The following is an 18180-nucleotide window of genomic DNA, read 5'->3' on the forward strand; positions in this document are numbered from 1 at the left end:
GTGGCCTGCTTTCCGGGTCCACTGGTGGGACTTCTTCTAACTGGTTCGGTAGATTTGATGAACTGGTTCTACCGAATAGGTGCGAACTGGTAGGAACCCACCTCTTGCCTCAAATCAACTTCCTTGCACTGCAGTGCTTAGTCTCTTTGAGGGTAATGGGTAGTTCAAAAATGTGAAATAGAAGTAAATAAAAATAAAAATAAGTAGTTCTTTTTCAGGGCTGTTTGTACCTGCCAAAACCTGAAATACTTATCCACAGACTGTTTTCTTCTCTGGTTTTTTAGGCCACCAGTACAAAATCAATTTGTTCCACCTCAACAACGGCCTCCCGTACGACCACCAATGTCACAAAGACCTCCTGTACGACCACCAATTCCACAACATCCTCCATTAAGACCACCAATTCCACAACATCCTCCATTAAGACCACCTATTCCACGGAACACGCCTTTAAGACCACCAATCCCACAAAAACCTGTTTTCTCTCCTCCGTCTTGAGGACTTATATAAAGACACGTACTCTATGCCACTAGGAAAAATATCATATTAGTGAAATGAATTAAAATGTTATTTTTAGAAATATACAAAGACCTCAGATCAATTTCTAAAACAGGATTAAATTAAACTACCAAATCATTATTTAGGAAAGAAAATGCCTTAATTATTAGATTACAGGATATTGCTTTTACGAGTAATATCTCATACCAGTAAAAATCTTTTACCCTAACATACGGCCAAACTAGATATTGTAGTAAATGTGATCAGAAACCTTGTCAGACTTATAAAATGTAGGACACCTTTGTGCAATTTTTATTAGAAGAACGAAGGCTTTTCTTTAGTTGTGGGCCCAATGAGATTCCTTCCTTCCTTTCTCTCCTCACTCCTAACCAGGGGTGGGTTTCAACCGGTTCGCGGCGGTCCCTGCGAACCAGTTGGTCGCCGAACCCGGAAGTAAGTAACTTCCGGGAACGGCGAAGGGCGCGCCCGCCCGCGGTCCTTACCCGGTTTTGATGAGTTCTGCACTTCCACGCATGCGCAGGACGCATACAGCGCCTGCGCGATCGTCCAGGAGCAGCTGGAGCGTCGCACAGACGCTAGTACGCATGCGTGCATGCACGAGGACACCGCCGGCTCCGTTCCAACCGAACCGGTTGGAACGGGGCGAGAAACCCACCCCTGCTCCTAACATATATTAATTCTTAACATTACAAGAAAACACCTAGTGAAGTTAGTGGTCATGGAAGGAATAGTTAAATCTGTCGTAAAAATTCCCTTGTTGTTGATCCCTGTAAAAATTGGGGGAGACTGCTGCTCTTACATCGATGACAGATTTGCAAATTGTACAGTTGCTCTGATTTTTTTTAAACGTGCAATTGGTTCTTTGTAGTCAGTTGGTTTATTACATTAAGAAACAATGTGAATGGAATATAATGAAGTGAATGAGTGAAGCACAAGGTGGAATCAAAAAATAAATCGGTGAAAGAAGGGCTGTAGTGTAGTGTTATCTATTTGAGAAAAGATCAGAAAGTGATGTGTATTGCCTTAAAATCAACAAATGTGACTTGATAGCACCGTATTGTTTATCTGCTTGTTTACTGCTGAATCTTCCTACACAGGAAGATTTTAAACACTTACTCTTAAGTGTTTAAAAAAAGTGTTATTGTAAGATATTTCTAAAGATTTTTTCAACTTCCCAGGTAAAACATGAATATGATTGTTAAATGTTTTCTTCTAACACTGAAATAGAGGATACTTCTGTTTTCTTATCATAAATCTGTGAAAGTTAAACATTTTTATTTATAGCTTTAGCTGACCATTTTGATAAGTCATGTTAATATTATATCAACATGAAACAAAACATCAACTTCATGCTGAAACATAATAGGACATGTTTTCTTAACTATGACTTAATGAAAAAAACACAATTGACTGGGCTCATTAAGCATGTCATATCATTTCAGGTTCATAATAGTAATTTGCACCATTTTTCATTAAAGTGCAATGATGCCACATTTCTGACATACCAGTCATGATAGTAATTTTGGTGGAAACATAACATTTCTGCATGGATTCATTAAACCAAAGATTTGATAAAAGACTAGTGTTTTGGTAAGGAAAAGAGCAATTTGTATCCTTACAGTGTTACAGCCTTTGTTTAAAGTCACATCATAATCACAGCATGTATAAATACATATTTTGAAAAACACAATGCATTGGAAAATTGAAAAATTGGGCACAATGTTGAATAATTGTTTCCTAATACATGATTTAGGAGCCACATAATCAATTCAAATTTGTAAATCAAGACTAACACATATGGTCCACCAAATTTAATGAATGCATTTATATGATAACGTCTTTCCACTATCAGGCATACATGAAATTCTATCCAGAATTGATTTACAAATTTTTTTTGAAAGTTTTTTAATCTCATTTTTTGTAATATAATTGTCTTGATGAACAAAGGTATTATGCTGGATACAAATGCCAAAATTTAGATATAAACATAATTTGTAATGTTTACATTGTCTTAAAACTTATATCAATATGTATTTTAGAGACTATAGAATATTTCAAAATTGAAATTTTCCTGTAATCAATCAAATTAGTTAATGGTGCTTCCACCTCTTAATCTTTGTACCCGTGTAAAGTTATTTGCAGTTTTGCACAAATCACTTTTGTAATTTAGAGGTAGAAAAATCAGTTGCACAATTTCTGTTAAAATGGCAAATGTTGTGAACCGTTTTGTAAAAAAAATAAAATAACTTGACATACCAATGGCGTATTTTTAAAAAATAATTTCATCGACACAAAAAAAATCAATAACAAGTTTAATGCTTTTACAATATTACTTTCAACGTGATTGCAGATTAATAAAATAGGTGATTCTCACAGTGGCCACTTTTCAAACTTTATGACCAAGTGGTGTTCATCACTATACCTTGAATTTGCAGCTGTTTTTGCAAGGCCCTCACAGTCACAAGATGCCATTTGCAACCTGGTTACCTACAAATGAAGTCAATAGGGAAGTTGGCAAGGTGTTATAAATGATCACCATACAACATCCTTACTTAATGAGATTCACTAAAAGACAGCAACTAGAAGTGCTGGAATTTCCATTGGTAGGTGGCATATCACATGATGTCACACTTTCCAACTGTGTTAGAGCCGAGGTGGCGCAGTGGTTAGAGTGCAGTACTTCAGGCCATTTCAGCTGACTGTTATCTGCAGTTCAGCGGTTCAAATCTCACCGGCTCAGGGTTGACGCAGCCTTCCATCCTTCCGAGGTGGGTGAAATGAGGACCCAGACTGTGGGGGCGATATGCTGACTCTGTAAACCGCTTAGAGAGGGCTGAAAGCCCTATGCCCTATGAAGCGGTATATAAGTCTAACTGCTATTGCTATAGCTTAGTGACAGTAATTCCAGTCCCATTGACAAAAGAACTACCTATTGTTGGAGAATTTCAAATAATTTCCTCTTTTTAATTTGGCCTACAGCTATTAACTTTTGCCAGCTACATATTTTGATTCAGATTATTATTGCATTAATAAACCACTTTACTATTTCTGACAATGAAAAAGGAACAATACTTCTAATAATACATGTCATAGTATAAATCTTGTTAAAATACTTTAAGAGAAAAGTATGCAATAGTTTCAAGTTTCAAGTTTAATAAAATTTGTATTGCCGCCCACTCCCATCGGGACTCTGGGCGGCTCACAGCAAGACAAGAAATAATTTAAATTTAAAAATAGAAAAATACAATATTAAAATTCACATCATCCATTACATCTAAAAGGGGGCTGGATATCCGTCAACAGCCCCAGGCCTGCCGGAACAACCAGGTCTTGACGGCTTTACGGAAGGCCGGGAGAGTAGTAAGGGTCCGGATCTCTGCAGGTAGACCGTTCCACAGGGCCGGCGCAGCAACAGAGAAGGCCCTCCCCCGGGGAGCCGCCAGCCAGCATTGTCCGGTTGACGGCACCCGGAGGAGGCCCAGCCTGTGCAATCTTGTTGGTCGTTGGGAGGTAAGTGGCAGGAGTCGGTCTCTCAGGTAGCCAGGTCCTAAACCATGAAGGGCTTTAAAAGTAACAACTAGCACCTTGAAGCGCGTCCGGAGACCAATGGGGAGCCAGTGCAGCTCGCGGAGGATAGGTGTAATATGGGTGTATCTAGATACACCCCATATCGCTCGCATATGAAACATTTAGTGCCATTTACTGCTATCTGTAAATGAACTATGGGTGGTACGTCTCGAGTTATGATCACAATTGAGCCAAACGTTTATGTTGCTAGGTAAACATTTGTTAAGTGAGTTTGTCCCATTTTACGGCCTTCTTATAGTTGTTAAGTGAATCATTGCACTTGTTAAGTTAGCAACACTGAGTGAATCTGGATTCCCCATTGACTGTATCAGAAGGTCTCAAAAAGTGACCACATGACCTTGGGATATAGCAGTGGTCATAAGTATGAATCAGTTACCAGGCATCTGAATTTTGATAGTGTGACCATAGGAACACTGCAATGGTCGTAAGTGTGAAAAATGGTCGTAAGACACTTTTTTCAGTGCCGTTTAGTCACTAAATGAACTGTTGTAAGTTGAGGTAATCTTCACTTAACTATAGTAATTGTGGCTGGAATTTGTGCCATTAAGTGATGTGGGCACAAAGCATGATATCACAGGGTCACTTAGTAATGGCAATCCTGGAAATCCCAGTTATTGTCATTAAGTGAGATTTGCAGGCCATTAAGAGGGGACTGATCTGGGAGTTGAAGTCCACAGGTCTTAAAGTTGCCAAGGTTGGAGACCGCTGACCTAGAGGATTGAGAATCTCCATAGAGTAGACTTTTTGCGTTAGTGTATGTATATTTAATAAATGGAGGCATATAGGGAACTGAAAGTTTTACATTATTCTTGTTCTTATTCCCACTGCAGCTGTTTCCCCCTTTTTAAATAAAAAATCTGGCCCGAGTTCACATCACATGAGTGAGCACTTTGGTGCAGTTTCCCTTTTAAATCCAATTACATCCATTGTTTAGTTTCAGTGTGTTGAATATAGGGTCACACATTAAAACCAAACAGTGATTTCCTCGTTTGTGGCTTAATGCAGTGTTTCCCAACCTTGGCAACTTGAAGATGTCCGGACTTCAACTCCCAGAATTCCCCAGCCAGCGAATGCTGGCTGGGGAATTCTGGGAGTTGAAGTCCGGACATCTTCAAGTTGCCAAGGTTGGGAAACACTGGCTTAATGTGCTGGATGAAATCGGCCGCCATGGCTTCTAAGGAGGAGGAGGAGGAAGTTACTCGTGACTCTGATTTCAAACCTTAGGGCAAGGCGTCTCAAATCTTTTGCAACTTTGATATGCGTGGACTTCAACTCCCAGAATTCAACGCGTGGACTTTAGTCAGCGGACGATAGAGTCTTCCCCTTTCCGAAGATAGAGTGTCGCCGGCAGAGGTAGGAACAGCTATTTCCCCCCCCCCCCCCTCTTCTTGGCTGGGAAAAGGGGTGACTGCTGTCGATGATTGGATTAAAAGAATAGGATCGAGTGGATCGAAAGAAGCGACTCGATAAAAGTCGGGGAGAGAAGGTAAGTGGCAAAGGGAAGGCTTTTTAAACACTGGCTGGGTTCAGATCTCTGGATCCTGAATTTGCCCGGTGCATTACTTAAAATAACCCAATGGGCTAAATCCACCCCTGGAACCAGGTTTAACATTTAACAAACATGGTTGTGACAGCCATTGCCTCATTTTCCCACTGGCTTAGTTCAACAAGTGATCTGAAACTGGGGACTCTGGAAATGAAGAAGATGCTAAAATCAAAGCACAGAGACATGCATTGCCCTGCAAAAGAATCTAGGGCATTTACTCCTACCCTATAAATTCAAACATCTTAGAATATTTTTTTAAATAGTGGCTATTCTGTTATGCCTGCAAACAAGATAGGTTAAGAGGGTGGATTTTCCTGCTCTGCATTCACTATTTTACTGAAAAGTTACAAAATTGGATTCCCCAATAGTAACATAAAGCAAGGGTAAATCTCCATCCCATTAAGTCATAAATCTATCAAGATTCATCTTTAGTACTAATTTAAAACCAAAATGCTCAGATCTGTGGTTATAAGGTTGAGAAATAACACACACACACACACACACCAATTTCTATTTTTTTTTGGTCGTTAAAATGTTTTTATTTTTCATTTTCATACAGTCACATATATACTGTACAGTCAGTGTTTTTCAACCTTTTTTGTGCAAAGGCACACTTTTTTCATGAAAAAAATCACAAGGCACACTACCATTAGAAAATGTTAAAAAAAATTAACTCTGTGCCTATATTGACTATATATAAAGTGTTTTTCCCACGGCACACCTTACACTATGTCACGGCACACTAGTGTGCAGCGGCACAGTGGTTGAAAAACACTGCTGTACATAACCGGGGCCATACAACATTAAACAATAATCACAGCAATTCCTCTTGTCAACAATACCCCCAGAAATATAAATAAAATGAAACTCAAACTCAAACTCAAATAGAAACCCAATATACCTCTTCCGCTCTCCATACACCTCTTTCTTCCGCCCCCCTCCAACCTACTATCTTCCCTCCATCATTCCCCTCTACCCTACTTCCCCTCCCCCTCTACCACTCCTCTCTCCCGATCCACTCCCTCCCTTCCTTCTCACCCTCCCTCCCATCCTCTCTCCCGCCCTCTCTACCCCTCTTTCTTCTATCCCACTCCTCCTCCCCTTGGTGTATTTCTACTATATGTCAATGTATTCAGCTTGTCCTATTTTTACAGAAAAATTAAAGAGAAACAGTATACATGTGAAATCGCATTACATTGAAATCTAACACATAGTATATATCCCCCCTCCCCCCTAACACCCCACCTCCCTCCCCCCCCCCGACTTCCCAGAGCCCGTACACGGTATAGATTTTTAACAAACACAGTCTAAAATATATTGAGACAAAAGAAATAAAAAAAAAGAGGTTAATAACATCTCTACATTGATCTTAGCTTCTTCCTGTTACACTAACTTTGAACAGTTTAACTCATTCCTGATCTTAAGCATAGGCTCTCTGGAATTTCTTAGTCCCGTATTTGTTTTGTATATATAGTCAATCCATTTTTTCATTGAGCACTTTTTAAAATCACAATAACTGGTATTACTGAGAATATTTTTTTTATATAGATAACATCAGTAGGTGGCAGTAATGCCCATCTTATTCTAACTTACTTTAATTTCTTTAAAGTACTTTAATTTTAAAAATTATAAATGTAAATCTCACTTTGATATTTTTAGTACGTGTGCACCAAAGACAAATTCCTTGTGTGTCCAATCACACTTGACCGATAAAGAATTCTATTCTATTCTATTATAAATGTGGAAAAATAGGAGGAAGGTGTTTACCTTGTTCACTGCCTTGTTACTTATAAAGTCATAAATGCAATAAAATTCTAATAAATAATAAACACCAAAATGTTATTTATTAAAAGAATAGATCTCAATGTCTCCATTTTTAACATAACCGTTGCCCTCTATTCTAGTGTATGAATGTATTTTTATGTTCTGTCAATTATCTGAAACAGTAACAACTCAGGTTTCTCTGTTATTTATTATGAGCAACTTTCCTTGTTCTTCCAACTAGGAAAAGTGTACCATCAAGAGCTATCAGAAAACAAAGTATTCAGAACAAAGAAATTGTCTCTTTCAGTACTGGCGTTTCTGATCATTCTCCCTGTGAAGCAACGAACACGTTGCAATGTTAAATTAACGCAGAACATCAAACCTTCAGTTCTTTGGTGTCACAGAAGTTTCATCAAGGGGAAACCATGGAGCAAGAGAGAGTTGGAGGCCATCAGCTGGGACTCTGTGTGCTTTGTGGTTTACCAGCAGCCGGTAAAACTAGAACAGCACAAGCGCTGAGTTCCTTCTTGAGAAAAGGCAAAGGATGGTCCTGCATTCTTCTCAGTTATGACGATCTGATTCCTTTGGAAGCATTCAGTGAAACAAAGGTAAGTTTATCATAAGACATGTAGTAGAACTTTATTTGATCAAATGTATTTGAGAGACCGCCTGCTGCCAATTACCTCCCAAAGACCCATTAGATCAGTGTTTCTCAACCTTGGCAACTTGAAGATGTCTGGACTTCAACTCCCAGAATTCCCCAGCCAGCATTCGCTGGCTGGGGAATTCTGGGAGTTGAAGTCCGGACATCTTCAAGTTGCCAAGGTTGAGAAACACTGCATTAGATCACACAGATTAGGCCTCCTCCGGGTTCCGTCTACTAGCCAATGTCATCTGGCCACTACCCGGGGGAGGGCCTTCTCTGTGGCGGCTCCGGCCCTTTGGAACGAGCTCCCCGCAGAGATTCGGACCCTCACCTCTCTCCAGGCCTTCCGAAAAGCCGTTAAAACCTGGCTGTGTCGGCAGGCCTGGGGTCGATGAGTTCCCTTCCCCTCTCGAATCGTGTGGCTGTTGGTTGTTTTTAAATGCCCTGTACTTTTGTAGTTTTTGTGTTTTTCCCTTCCCCTCCTTGAGTTTGTGCGCCGCCCTGAGTCCCGCCGGGAATAGGGCGGCATATAAATAAAATGAAACTCGAAACTCGTATTATCATTTACTTCAGAAGACTCTGGGCAGTTAGAAGATTTTCTTACAAGAAGTTTTTTTTAATGCAAATTAAAATTTTAATTTGTTGTTGATTTAAGCAACAACAAATAGCTAATTATGAGAATAAACCAGAGTTAAATCCTAGCTTGGTGTTTCGAACCAGCTTGGTGTAATGAAGGTATTGTGTGTGTACATGTGTGTATGCACACACACATTGATTGTTGTCATTGCACTGTGGCATTTTGGTGTTAGTCTTTGCACTGTGGCATTATGAGATTTCATATTTATACTTTAATTAGTTCTATATTTTAATTTTAAAATTGACAGTGAGGCTTATCTTGAAAAAAGATATCCTAAATTTGCTAATACGAGTATAATCTCTATTTAAAGGGAGCATACAGAGCCGAGGTGGCGCAGTGGTTAAATGCAGCACTGCAGGCCACTTCAGCTGACTGCAGTTCTGCAGTTCGGCTGTTCAAATCTCACCGGCTCAGGGTTGACTCAGCCTTCCATCCTTCCGAGGTGGGTAAAATGAGGACCCGGTTTGTTGTTGGGGGCAATATGCTGACTCTGTAAACCGCTTAGAGAGGGCTGAAAGCCCTATGAAGCGGTATATAAGTCTAACTGCTGTTGCTAACTACTATCTGTTCCAACAGGAACTGGAGTTGGGTGTTTTTTCTGGAAAGACTTTATGGTGAAATAAGAGTTTTCTATCAAAATATGTATGTGGGGGAAAGTATTTAAATTAAATAGAACGAGATGGCTAGACATAAAAAATTGCCTATGATATAAAATATGATGACCACCATATCAAAATCTCTATGGAGATGAAATCTCCCTTTTACACCGAGGTAAATAACAGTGCATTTGTTGCCATTGCTAGCTGCTCCAGATTGCAGCCAATCTGTAGTCTAACATGAATAATTGTCTTCTTACCTTATAGATTTCTCATTGGAGATCATACCGGCATGAATTATTATTGTACCTGGAACGCTTCCTTCAGGCTCTTATTAAAGGATGCCATTTCTTTCCTCCTTCAAACAGAACTGAAACAATGTGGAAAAGTTTTGTCTCCTGTTTGATGGAACAAGGATTAATATCTGCAGGAACCGAAGACTCTGCATCTTGTCAATATTTAATAGATTTCATTCCACCCAGGCCAATATATTTTATTTTAGATGACAACTTTTATTATCGCAGCATGAGATATGAAGTGTACCAGTTAGCTCGCCAGTGTAAGTTGGATTTTATATTTTACACCAACAGTTCAACCTCACGATTGAGCAATGCAAACCGTATGTTGAGCCGTTGTAGTTAAAAAGGGGGTTTTCTTGGTGAGCGGGGCTGAACTCAATTATATCTTTTCTGCTGTCCTACAAATCAGTGAAGTGCTGCATAGAACACCTCTACCAAAACATCTTTAGAAGGCAGTCATCCATGGTACAGGATGTCACTATTTTTTACATGGTTCTTGTGAACTGTTCTGTTGATATACTTATAAATCTTGGGGCATAAGTATAGAAATGGCTTTTTGCATCCTGATGGATGACCTTGGCTGGAAGAGGACCATAAATCTCTTGAGAGATGGAGAGTCAAATTACTTCAACCGCCAATAGGAGTATTTCTTTTCTTTCCCTTCTTTCCAGTTGGAGGGTGATCCTGATGAACTGCCATCCACTCATTGGCGGATCAGTATGCAACAAAGAGGCTAATGGTTAAGAGTTCCTTTGTGTAAGGAAGGGCTATTCCATATAAATTGACGCTGTTCTTGAATCTGAGGTTGTCAGTCAATGGTGCTTATTGGTTCAGCTGTCTCTTGAAGGACATTGTGAAACTGTTCTATTAGTTAAAACTAATGATCTAACCATTCTGTTTCCTCTTGGTACTTAATTTAGGGGTTCCACCACAAAACCGCGGTCGACAAAAGCGCGCTCGATGAAAGCGCGTACGTGACTTCATCACAGCGCGATGAAAACATCGCGCTGTGATCACTAAATGTAAAATTAAAGCGAAAACCTTACCCTAACCCCCCCCAAACCTAACCCTAAACCTAACCCTAACCCTAACCCTTAACCTAACCCTAAACCTAACCCTTAACCTAACGCTAAACCTAACGCTAACCCTTAACCTAATGCTAAACCTAACCCTTACCTTTATGTGAATCGGCTTGCTTTAATTTTATTTTTATTTCAATTTTTAATTTTTTCCGTCGCGCTGTGATGACGTCACGTACGCGCTTTCGCCGAGCGCGCTTTTGTCGACCACAGTTTTGACGGGTCACGAATTTAGGCAATTGCTACTTATTACTTAGGGTGGGAATAGGAGACGTCCAAGATATTCTGTATCCTGCTTGGTTCTTTCTGACAGCATGAAAATGGGGGAGTTACAGCTTTCATAAATCTCCCCCACACGCACACACACCAGCTCTGGGACCGCCGTAGATAAAGTGCTGCTTTGGAGTATGACCGAGATTTTGGATGGTTTTATAACCTGCTGAGCAAATTTCCTGGCCAGCAACTAGCATGGTTTTTCTCTCTTGTATTGAAACAAATTTGGCCTTAGAGGCCAAGACCAAAGGACTAGCAAGCTTTTCTCACTTGAAGGAGAATGTAATCCACTGACTTAATAAGCTCAGAAGGGGAAAACTGATCACCTCATAGTCCTGTTCGATATTTTCAGTTTTCGAAAACTATTTTTCATGCAATGCATTTTATGTAATGCATATATGCATTTTAGGTTTAGGTTTATTAGATTCATATGCCGCCCTTCTCCCAAGGACTCAGGGTGGCGTACAACATTAAAAGAAACACATAATACAAAAGTTAAAAAAAAATTAAATAGAATAACCCAAACAAACTCAATAAGAATTGACAATAACATTTTAAAAAATCGAATTAAAATTAACAATGACCAATAATTTATTTTGTTTTGTTCAGGCCAGGCTGGCTTGCTGGAAAAGCCAACTTTTTAGGGCAATTTTAGAATTGTCTTGCTTGCACATTGACAAGATTTAACCAGAAAAACCTGTTTAAATAGCTAAGCAGATTTGTGTGTGTGTGTGTGTGTGTGTGTGTGTGTGATTACATTTAATAAATATTTAATTGCCCCTTAATCCGTTGTTTAATTTTTAATTTCAGTAAAGATTTTTGTATCTTACACAGTTTGTGTGCAATTGCAATAGCAGTTAGACTTATATACCGCTTCATAGGGCTTTCAGCCCTCTCTAAGCGGTTTACAGAGTCAGCATATTGCCCCCAACTACAATCCGGGTCCTCATTTTACCCACCTTGGAAGGATGGAAGGCTGAGTCAACCCTGAGCCGGTGAGATTTGAACCGCCGAACTGCAGAACTGCAGTCAGCTGAAGTAGCCTGCAGTGCTGCACTCTAACCACTGCGCCACCTTGGCTCTTGAGTTTTAAATGACCGGTTTTCATAACCCATATTTTTTTTTATTTTCTAGATTTGTTGGGCTTCTGTCAATTGTTTCTAGACAGCAACGTTGAAGTTTGTTTACAGAGGAATTCTCAGAGAAAGAGTCCATTACCTGAGGAAACAATATTTGCAATGGCACAAAAGCTGGAATGTCCAAATCCCCAAAAATACACGTGGGAGCAAAATAGCCTTATTCTGAAAAGTGCTGAATGTTCATTAGAAGATAAGTATGTGATCTCATTGAAACTATTATTTATATCCTTTTTGTAATAATCTCTGGACGCTCTGTAGGATTCTTGCCTCAGAGGAAAGAAACTTGTGACCCCAGGAAAACTTCCTAGTTTTTACTAGAAAACCTAGTAAGCAAGCAATTAGACTTATATACCGCTTCATAGGGCTTTCAGCCCTCTCTAAGCGGTTTACAGAGTCAGCATATTGCCCCCACAGTCTGGGTCCTCATTTCACCCAACTCGGAAGGATGGAAGGCTGAGTCAACCCTGAGCCGGTGAGATTTGAACAGCCGAACTGCAGAACTTCAGTCAGCTGAAGTAGCCTGCAGTGCTGCATTTAACCACTGCGCCACCTCAGCTCGGTAAAAGTCGATTTTGGAACATATGGGGGAGGGAGAAGGCTTCTACTTGTAGAGAAACTCATATTCATTTGTACTGTATTGCAGTTTGTACACTGAATTTCTTCAGGGTTTAGATTTTTAGATGGATGTTGCTGATCCCATTGACATTAGACATTACCCTTGAGCAAAGTGCTAGACATTCGTATGTGTGCATTTGCAATTTAATTATATATATATTTTTTCCAGTCTACAGGTGTTTAATTTGTTATCTTCTGCTTTGGAAAATCCAGTAAAACCCATAGAAGAGCATACAGAAGAAAAGGTACCTTGAATTCTGTAGGTTGACAAGTTCGAGAGATTTGCTATACATAGGAAGCCCTTGATGGGGATAAAATATTTAGCCCCTGCCATTATGGATAAAAATAAAACAAGAGAGCTGGAAAGCTGTCCATTGTTTTATACCAGGAATGTCCAGTTTTTTTTTCCTAAAATGGAGGATTGCCATTTTTATTTATTAAATTTATATGCTATCCATCTCACTATCAAGTGACCCTGTGCAACATCATAAAAGGATAATATAAAACAATGAGAACATTAAATACATTAGAAGCATTAAGCATTAAAATTAACATATTAAAATGATCAAAAGACTGTATTAAAGGGAGCAACACACAATTGGTCTTTGACACTTCAGAAACAGGTGAAATGGGATAGATGCAGAACTCAAATTCATTTTAATTACTGTATATTGTATCTAATCCATGCTTGTGTCTGTGTGTCACATGTTTGTTCAACTAATAAGAGAGGCTTTTGAGGCCACACACTTTGGAGGCAACGACTGAACATTCTGTGGAAGCCAAACATCATATATAAAAAAATATAAATCCAATTTACTGTTCAATTTCTGCTTTCCAAATGCTGAATTGAATAAAAAAAATGATTACAACTCAGAAGGCTTTTAATACACCTCACCTTATTTCTTAAGATTGTTTTCTATTTTTAAAGTTCCTAAGACAAAAATGTATTTTTTTTTTCCAAATTGTCTACTGGGCTTTTTTTATAAAATGCATCACCAGTTTCACAATCTTAAATGTTGATCTTTGGCTTAAAGATAGTGAATCCTGGAAATATAAAAGTAAATCCTACTCAGTAGTGCTAATGTTGGTGTGAGGGTTAAATGAAAAATAATGCCTCCAATTTTTATAAGCTGCGAACAGATGGCAGTAATGATGCACTAGTTCAGATGTGTTCTTTAATGTTCCTTCGATTCAATTGATGGAAAGCTGCTGTGAGAAAAGATTGAATTATGTAATTGTCTGTGGGAATAACCTTGGGAAACAAAAGGAAGTGCCATAATCTAGACCAGGGGTAGTCAACCTTTTTATACCTACCGCCCACTTTTGTATCTCTGTTAGTAGTAAAATTTTCTAACCGTCCACCGGTTCCACAGTAATGGTGATTTATAAAATAGGGAAGTAATTTTATAAAAATTATAAAGCAGAGTTACAGCAAACCCCTACCGCCCGCCATTAAAGCTGGAACGCCCACTAGTGGGCGGTAGGGACCAGGTTGACTACCACTGATCTAGACAATGATCTGATAAACAGAATTTTATTCTGAAGGAGGAGGGTTGGTGTAAATGTCTCAGCAGTGCCTCTTCCTAGTTCTGGCCAGAGAAAACCACCCCAAAGTTGGATCTTGGGTATTTCTGCTGCTCCCCCCCCTTTCCCCTATAGCCAGGAAACTTCTACTTTTCCCCAAAATTGAATAAACACATTTTGGACATGAAATGAGGTGGAAAGGATTTATAGAATCTTTTTAAGGTTTTAAGATGCTTGTTCATCATTGGCAAAAATATGTAGTGATTATGTGGAGAATGAATACAGGTAACAAAATGGCTCATTTCAAGAATTATTTCCCATTGGCATTAAAATGTCCCCATTTAAGCTAAAGTTATGGAGGTGGAGGCAATGCCGTTCATTCAACCCTTGTATATAAAATTAGATTCTAGAGGGAACTTGCTACAGAATTGGAAGAAAAAGCAGCAGCTTTGGGGCGATGCCAGCACTTGGCAGGGAAGGTGAATAACTTTCAGAAAGTAACCTAGAATTGCTCCAATACAAAGTAATCTGTATTGTTAATTCTTGCTAATTTATTTATCAAATTTAGACACCACACCCTTGTTACTATCCAGAATTCTGGTGGACCAAGGATCAGTAACTCTTATTAAAACAATTTTGATTGATCTTGAGCCGAGGTGGCGCAGTGGTTAGAGTGCAGTACTGCAGGCCACTTCAGCTGACTGCTATCTGCAGTTCGGCGGTTCAAATCTCACCGGCTCAAGGTTGACTCAGCCTTCCATCCTTCCGAGGTGGGTGAAATGAGGACCCAGACTGTGGGGGCAATATGCTTACTCTGTAAACCGCTTAGAGAGGGCTGAAAGCCCTATGAAGCGGTATATAAGTCTAACTGCTATTGCTATTGCCTAGGAGATGCATCGGGCTATATGTGCAAGCAATGTTCTACATCAAGCTGACCAAGTTCTCAGGCGAACAATCTCTGAAACAATGCGGAAGGCCAAAGGTAAGTTGAGCAAGACTTAGGGGTGACTTCACTAGTGGGAATGTAACATTTTTCCTTCCAAGAATTTTACTGCAAGGAGGGGAAGGGTCTGCTTTTTTTTCCAGATCAACTAAATGTTGATTCATGGCTTGCAATAGGAATTGACTGGCTTGTGTCCCGAGCCTAATGTCATGGGCTGAAGGGAGAGTGATTGCCCCAAAGTCAATCAGCCAGATTTCAGGCCTATGGAGGAATAACAACTTAGGTTCCACCACAAAACCGCGCCCGACTCAACGCGTCGCTGACATCATCAACAGGGCGACAACAGCGCAGACAGAAGCACGCTGTAAACTCTAAACCTAAAATTAACCCCTAAACCTAACCCCCCTAAACCTAACCCTTAACCTAACCCTAACCCTTAACCTAACCCTAACCCTTAACCTAATCCTAAACCTAACCCTAACCCTTACCTTAAGTTGAATTGGCTTGCTTTCAAAGCGCTATTTAAAGCGCCCTTCTTTCTCCGCGCTGGCTGTTGTCGCCCTGTTGATGACTTCAGCGACGCGGTTTAATCGGGCGCGGCTTAGTCGAGTGCGGTTTTGACGGGTCACGAACAACTTACAGATTTCTGGTTTCTAGTCTGATATATTATCCACTGGACCAAACTAGCTTTCATTAGAGGGAATTCAACTATTGCTCTAAAGACTGTGCTAACAAATGATGGCTATGGAACGCTTTATTGCTGAAACTGTTTTCATACACAGAAGAAACCATATATATTATTGGCAATTGAAAGGTTTTTGCCAGATCATTGTTCTGCAATGGCAGACCTGGTTTATGTATTATACTAAACAATACTTTTCTAGTCAGGACATCAGAGCGCTGGGCTGGCTGTAATATATCTGAGGAGGATAGTAATCTTACAGTTGAAAGTTTGGTTGTTTTTTATTGGGAGATTGGGTATTATAGGTATAAAAGTAAGCCTCAAAAGTTTAATATATATTGATGGTGTGCTCTATGGAGTTGATAAGCTGATTTATAGACTTGGGTTTATACAACACATGAAACATATTTCTTATAATACAGAGGCTGATTGTAGAAGCTGCTAAGCCAAAGGAAACAAACATTATGGCCTAGACTTGTTTCTGGATCCATTTTATAGCTGCAGCCATGTTTCTTTTTATATAATAGCTTTTCCTTATCGAACATTAAGATAATACGAAGTTTAAACAACAGCATTTCATTGTTTCTTTTGTTTTCCAGCCAAAAGCCTTACTCCAAGTGAGATGAAGATTTTGTCAGAGGAGCTCAACAAGCAGAAAGTAAAATTCTTAGAAAAGTTAAAACAAAAGACTAATAAAGATCAGTTTTATGTAGAAGATAGTACATTCAATATAACTTCCGTATTTTCCCAAGAGACAGATGATATTGTTAAAAAGTATTTCAATAAACAGTAGCATTTTATTTTGCTTCATGAAGCGGTATCGATGGTGTTGGTGCAAATTTAACAAGAATAAAGCTAGCTGTAATAGATAAAGCTTCCCTGTGTAATTTTATTAGTTAAATTTAGTTCCGAATGGTAGAATGTATTTATTCAATCTTAAGAATGTTATTTCCTGCTTGAAGATGTTTAATTGACACTATTTTTTTCTGCCAGCTTTCTGTTTTAGTTGCCTATAATTATGGCTCTTGTCGTCTCCTTCTAAGCTGCTCATAAAAGCCAGGCAAGCTGGCTGAAAGATCCTTGCTAAATAAAAGCAATAAAAGTGTTAGGATAACTTTTAACAGGTGTCTACACCAATTTGTTCACAATGCGTAATGGATTTCGACTGATCAGAAAAAACAAGATTATTAGACATGCTTAATACCTGCAGGTAAGTTCACTAAGAAATCCCAGGGATACAGGTTGTTACCAGGAATTTTAAAAAGCTGAACAAGGCAATAGCAATAGCAATAGCAGTTCGACTTATATACCGCTTCATAGGGCTTTCAGCCCTCTCTAAGCGGTTTACAGAGTCAGCATATCGCCCCCAACAACAATCCGGGGTCCTCATTTTACCCACCTCGGAAGGATGGAAGGCTGAGTCAACCCTGAGCCGGTGAGATTTGAACAGCCGAACTGCAGTCAGCTGAAGTAGCCTGCAGTGCTGCCTTTAACCACTGCGCCACCTTGGCTCTATATTGGCCACTTCTATATTATCACTAGGAAACCAAAATGTTACCAAATGAGCTTAATGTGAATAAATGTACCTCATTAGCATCTTAATCAAAATGTTTATAAAGTTTTTAAAATACAAAATTCCTAAGCGCAGTAAGGCAGAACACCCCCGAATTGTTCATGAGTGAAGTGCTAGAATGGAACAGGATTACCAATGATCGTGTCATTTGCTTCCTTGATAGAACTGGCACCAAGTTGCTACTGGCATTTTCCTGTTAAACCTGCCCTCCTTACTACCTAGCAAAACACAACGAATAAACTGGTTATCGGTTAGTAGACTACAGTAATCTGTCTGACAAACTGTATGCTGCATTTACCCATTATTGCAAGCGAGCATTGACAATTATATAGCTCAAAGATGTTATGTGAGATGGGGAGTGTGGATATCCAACAGTCCAAATTATTCGAAGTCATTATTGTAGGAAGAGTCAATTGGTTATACAAACAGGCTTCTTTCTTTGCAATAGAAAGAGAATTTTTTTTTTAGAAACAGGCGAAATATAATTGTGAGAAAAAAATACTTTTGGGATTGAAAGAGCTTCCAGCAGGGAATTTGCTGAGGTTCTGTATCTGCACAGTTGGAAAACCTGGATAGCACATTTTTTTAAAGTGATATTCTCTTGTTGAAAAACTCAAGACTATAACAGAATAGAACAAGGCTATGTGCTTCCTGTCCAATAGTATAACTGGGTTAATTAAAAAAAGGCACGGCATTTTGGCTCGTTACAAAAGCATAAACATATTGACAGTTCCATCCAAGCTGAGTGCTTTGATGT

General features: G+C 39.3%; 2 protein-coding genes across 3 annotated transcripts in view; both read left to right on the plus strand.

Moving 5' to 3' along the window:
• LOC106541256 (disintegrin and metalloproteinase domain-containing protein 9) overlaps positions 1-990 on the plus strand; it is a 41662-nt gene extending 40672 nt beyond the window's left edge. Inside the window, exon 22 of the mRNA XM_087725932.1 lies at positions 285-990. Coding sequence (XP_087582058.1) covers positions 285-498 — 214 coding nt within the window. The 3' untranslated portion in view covers positions 499-990. The remainder of the gene's footprint in view (positions 1-284) is intronic.
• A 4491-nt stretch (positions 991-5481) lies between these two features.
• On the plus strand, positions 5482-16812 carry PSTK (phosphoseryl-tRNA kinase). Of its 2 annotated transcripts, XM_087725934.1 has the most exons (7): positions 5482-5593; positions 7725-8025; positions 9564-9855; positions 12082-12280; positions 12871-12946; positions 15114-15207; positions 16450-16812. In XM_087725934.1, exons 2-7 carry the CDS (start codon positions 7843-7845, stop codon positions 16641-16643), a joined length of 1038 nt encoding a protein of 345 aa, XP_087582060.1. In that variant the 5' UTR covers positions 5482-5593; positions 7725-7842; the 3' UTR covers positions 16644-16812. The 2 variants fall into 2 exon arrangements, with proteins under 2 accessions (XP_087582060.1, XP_087582061.1); XM_087725935.1 differs by lacking the exon at positions 5482-5593 and having other exon boundaries at positions 7663-8025.
• Positions 16813-18180: the final 1368 nt, after the last annotated feature.

This window comes from Thamnophis sirtalis, unplaced genomic scaffold, assembly GCF_051295495.1.
Source record: "Thamnophis sirtalis isolate CommonGarterSnake01/CBP01778 unplaced genomic scaffold, rThaSir2_p1.2 scaffold_11, whole genome shotgun sequence".
In the NCBI taxonomy this organism is placed as follows: Eukaryota; Metazoa; Chordata; class Lepidosauria; order Squamata; family Natricidae; genus Thamnophis; species Thamnophis sirtalis.

Bases quoted from the DNA above. Each gene is read 5' to 3' on its own strand.
- PSTK (XM_087725934.1), top strand. From the start codon at position 7,843: ATGGAGCAAGAGAGAGTTGGAGGCCATCAGCTGGGACTCTGTGTGCTT. The intron at 9,856-12,081 runs GTAAGTTGGATT...TTTATTTTCTAG, and splicing joins GTACCAGTTAGCTCGCCAGT to ATTTGTTGGGCTTCTGTCAA. The intron at 15,208-16,449 runs GTAAGTTGAGCA...TTTGTTTTCCAG, and splicing joins AACAATGCGGAAGGCCAAAG to CCAAAAGCCTTACTCCAAGT.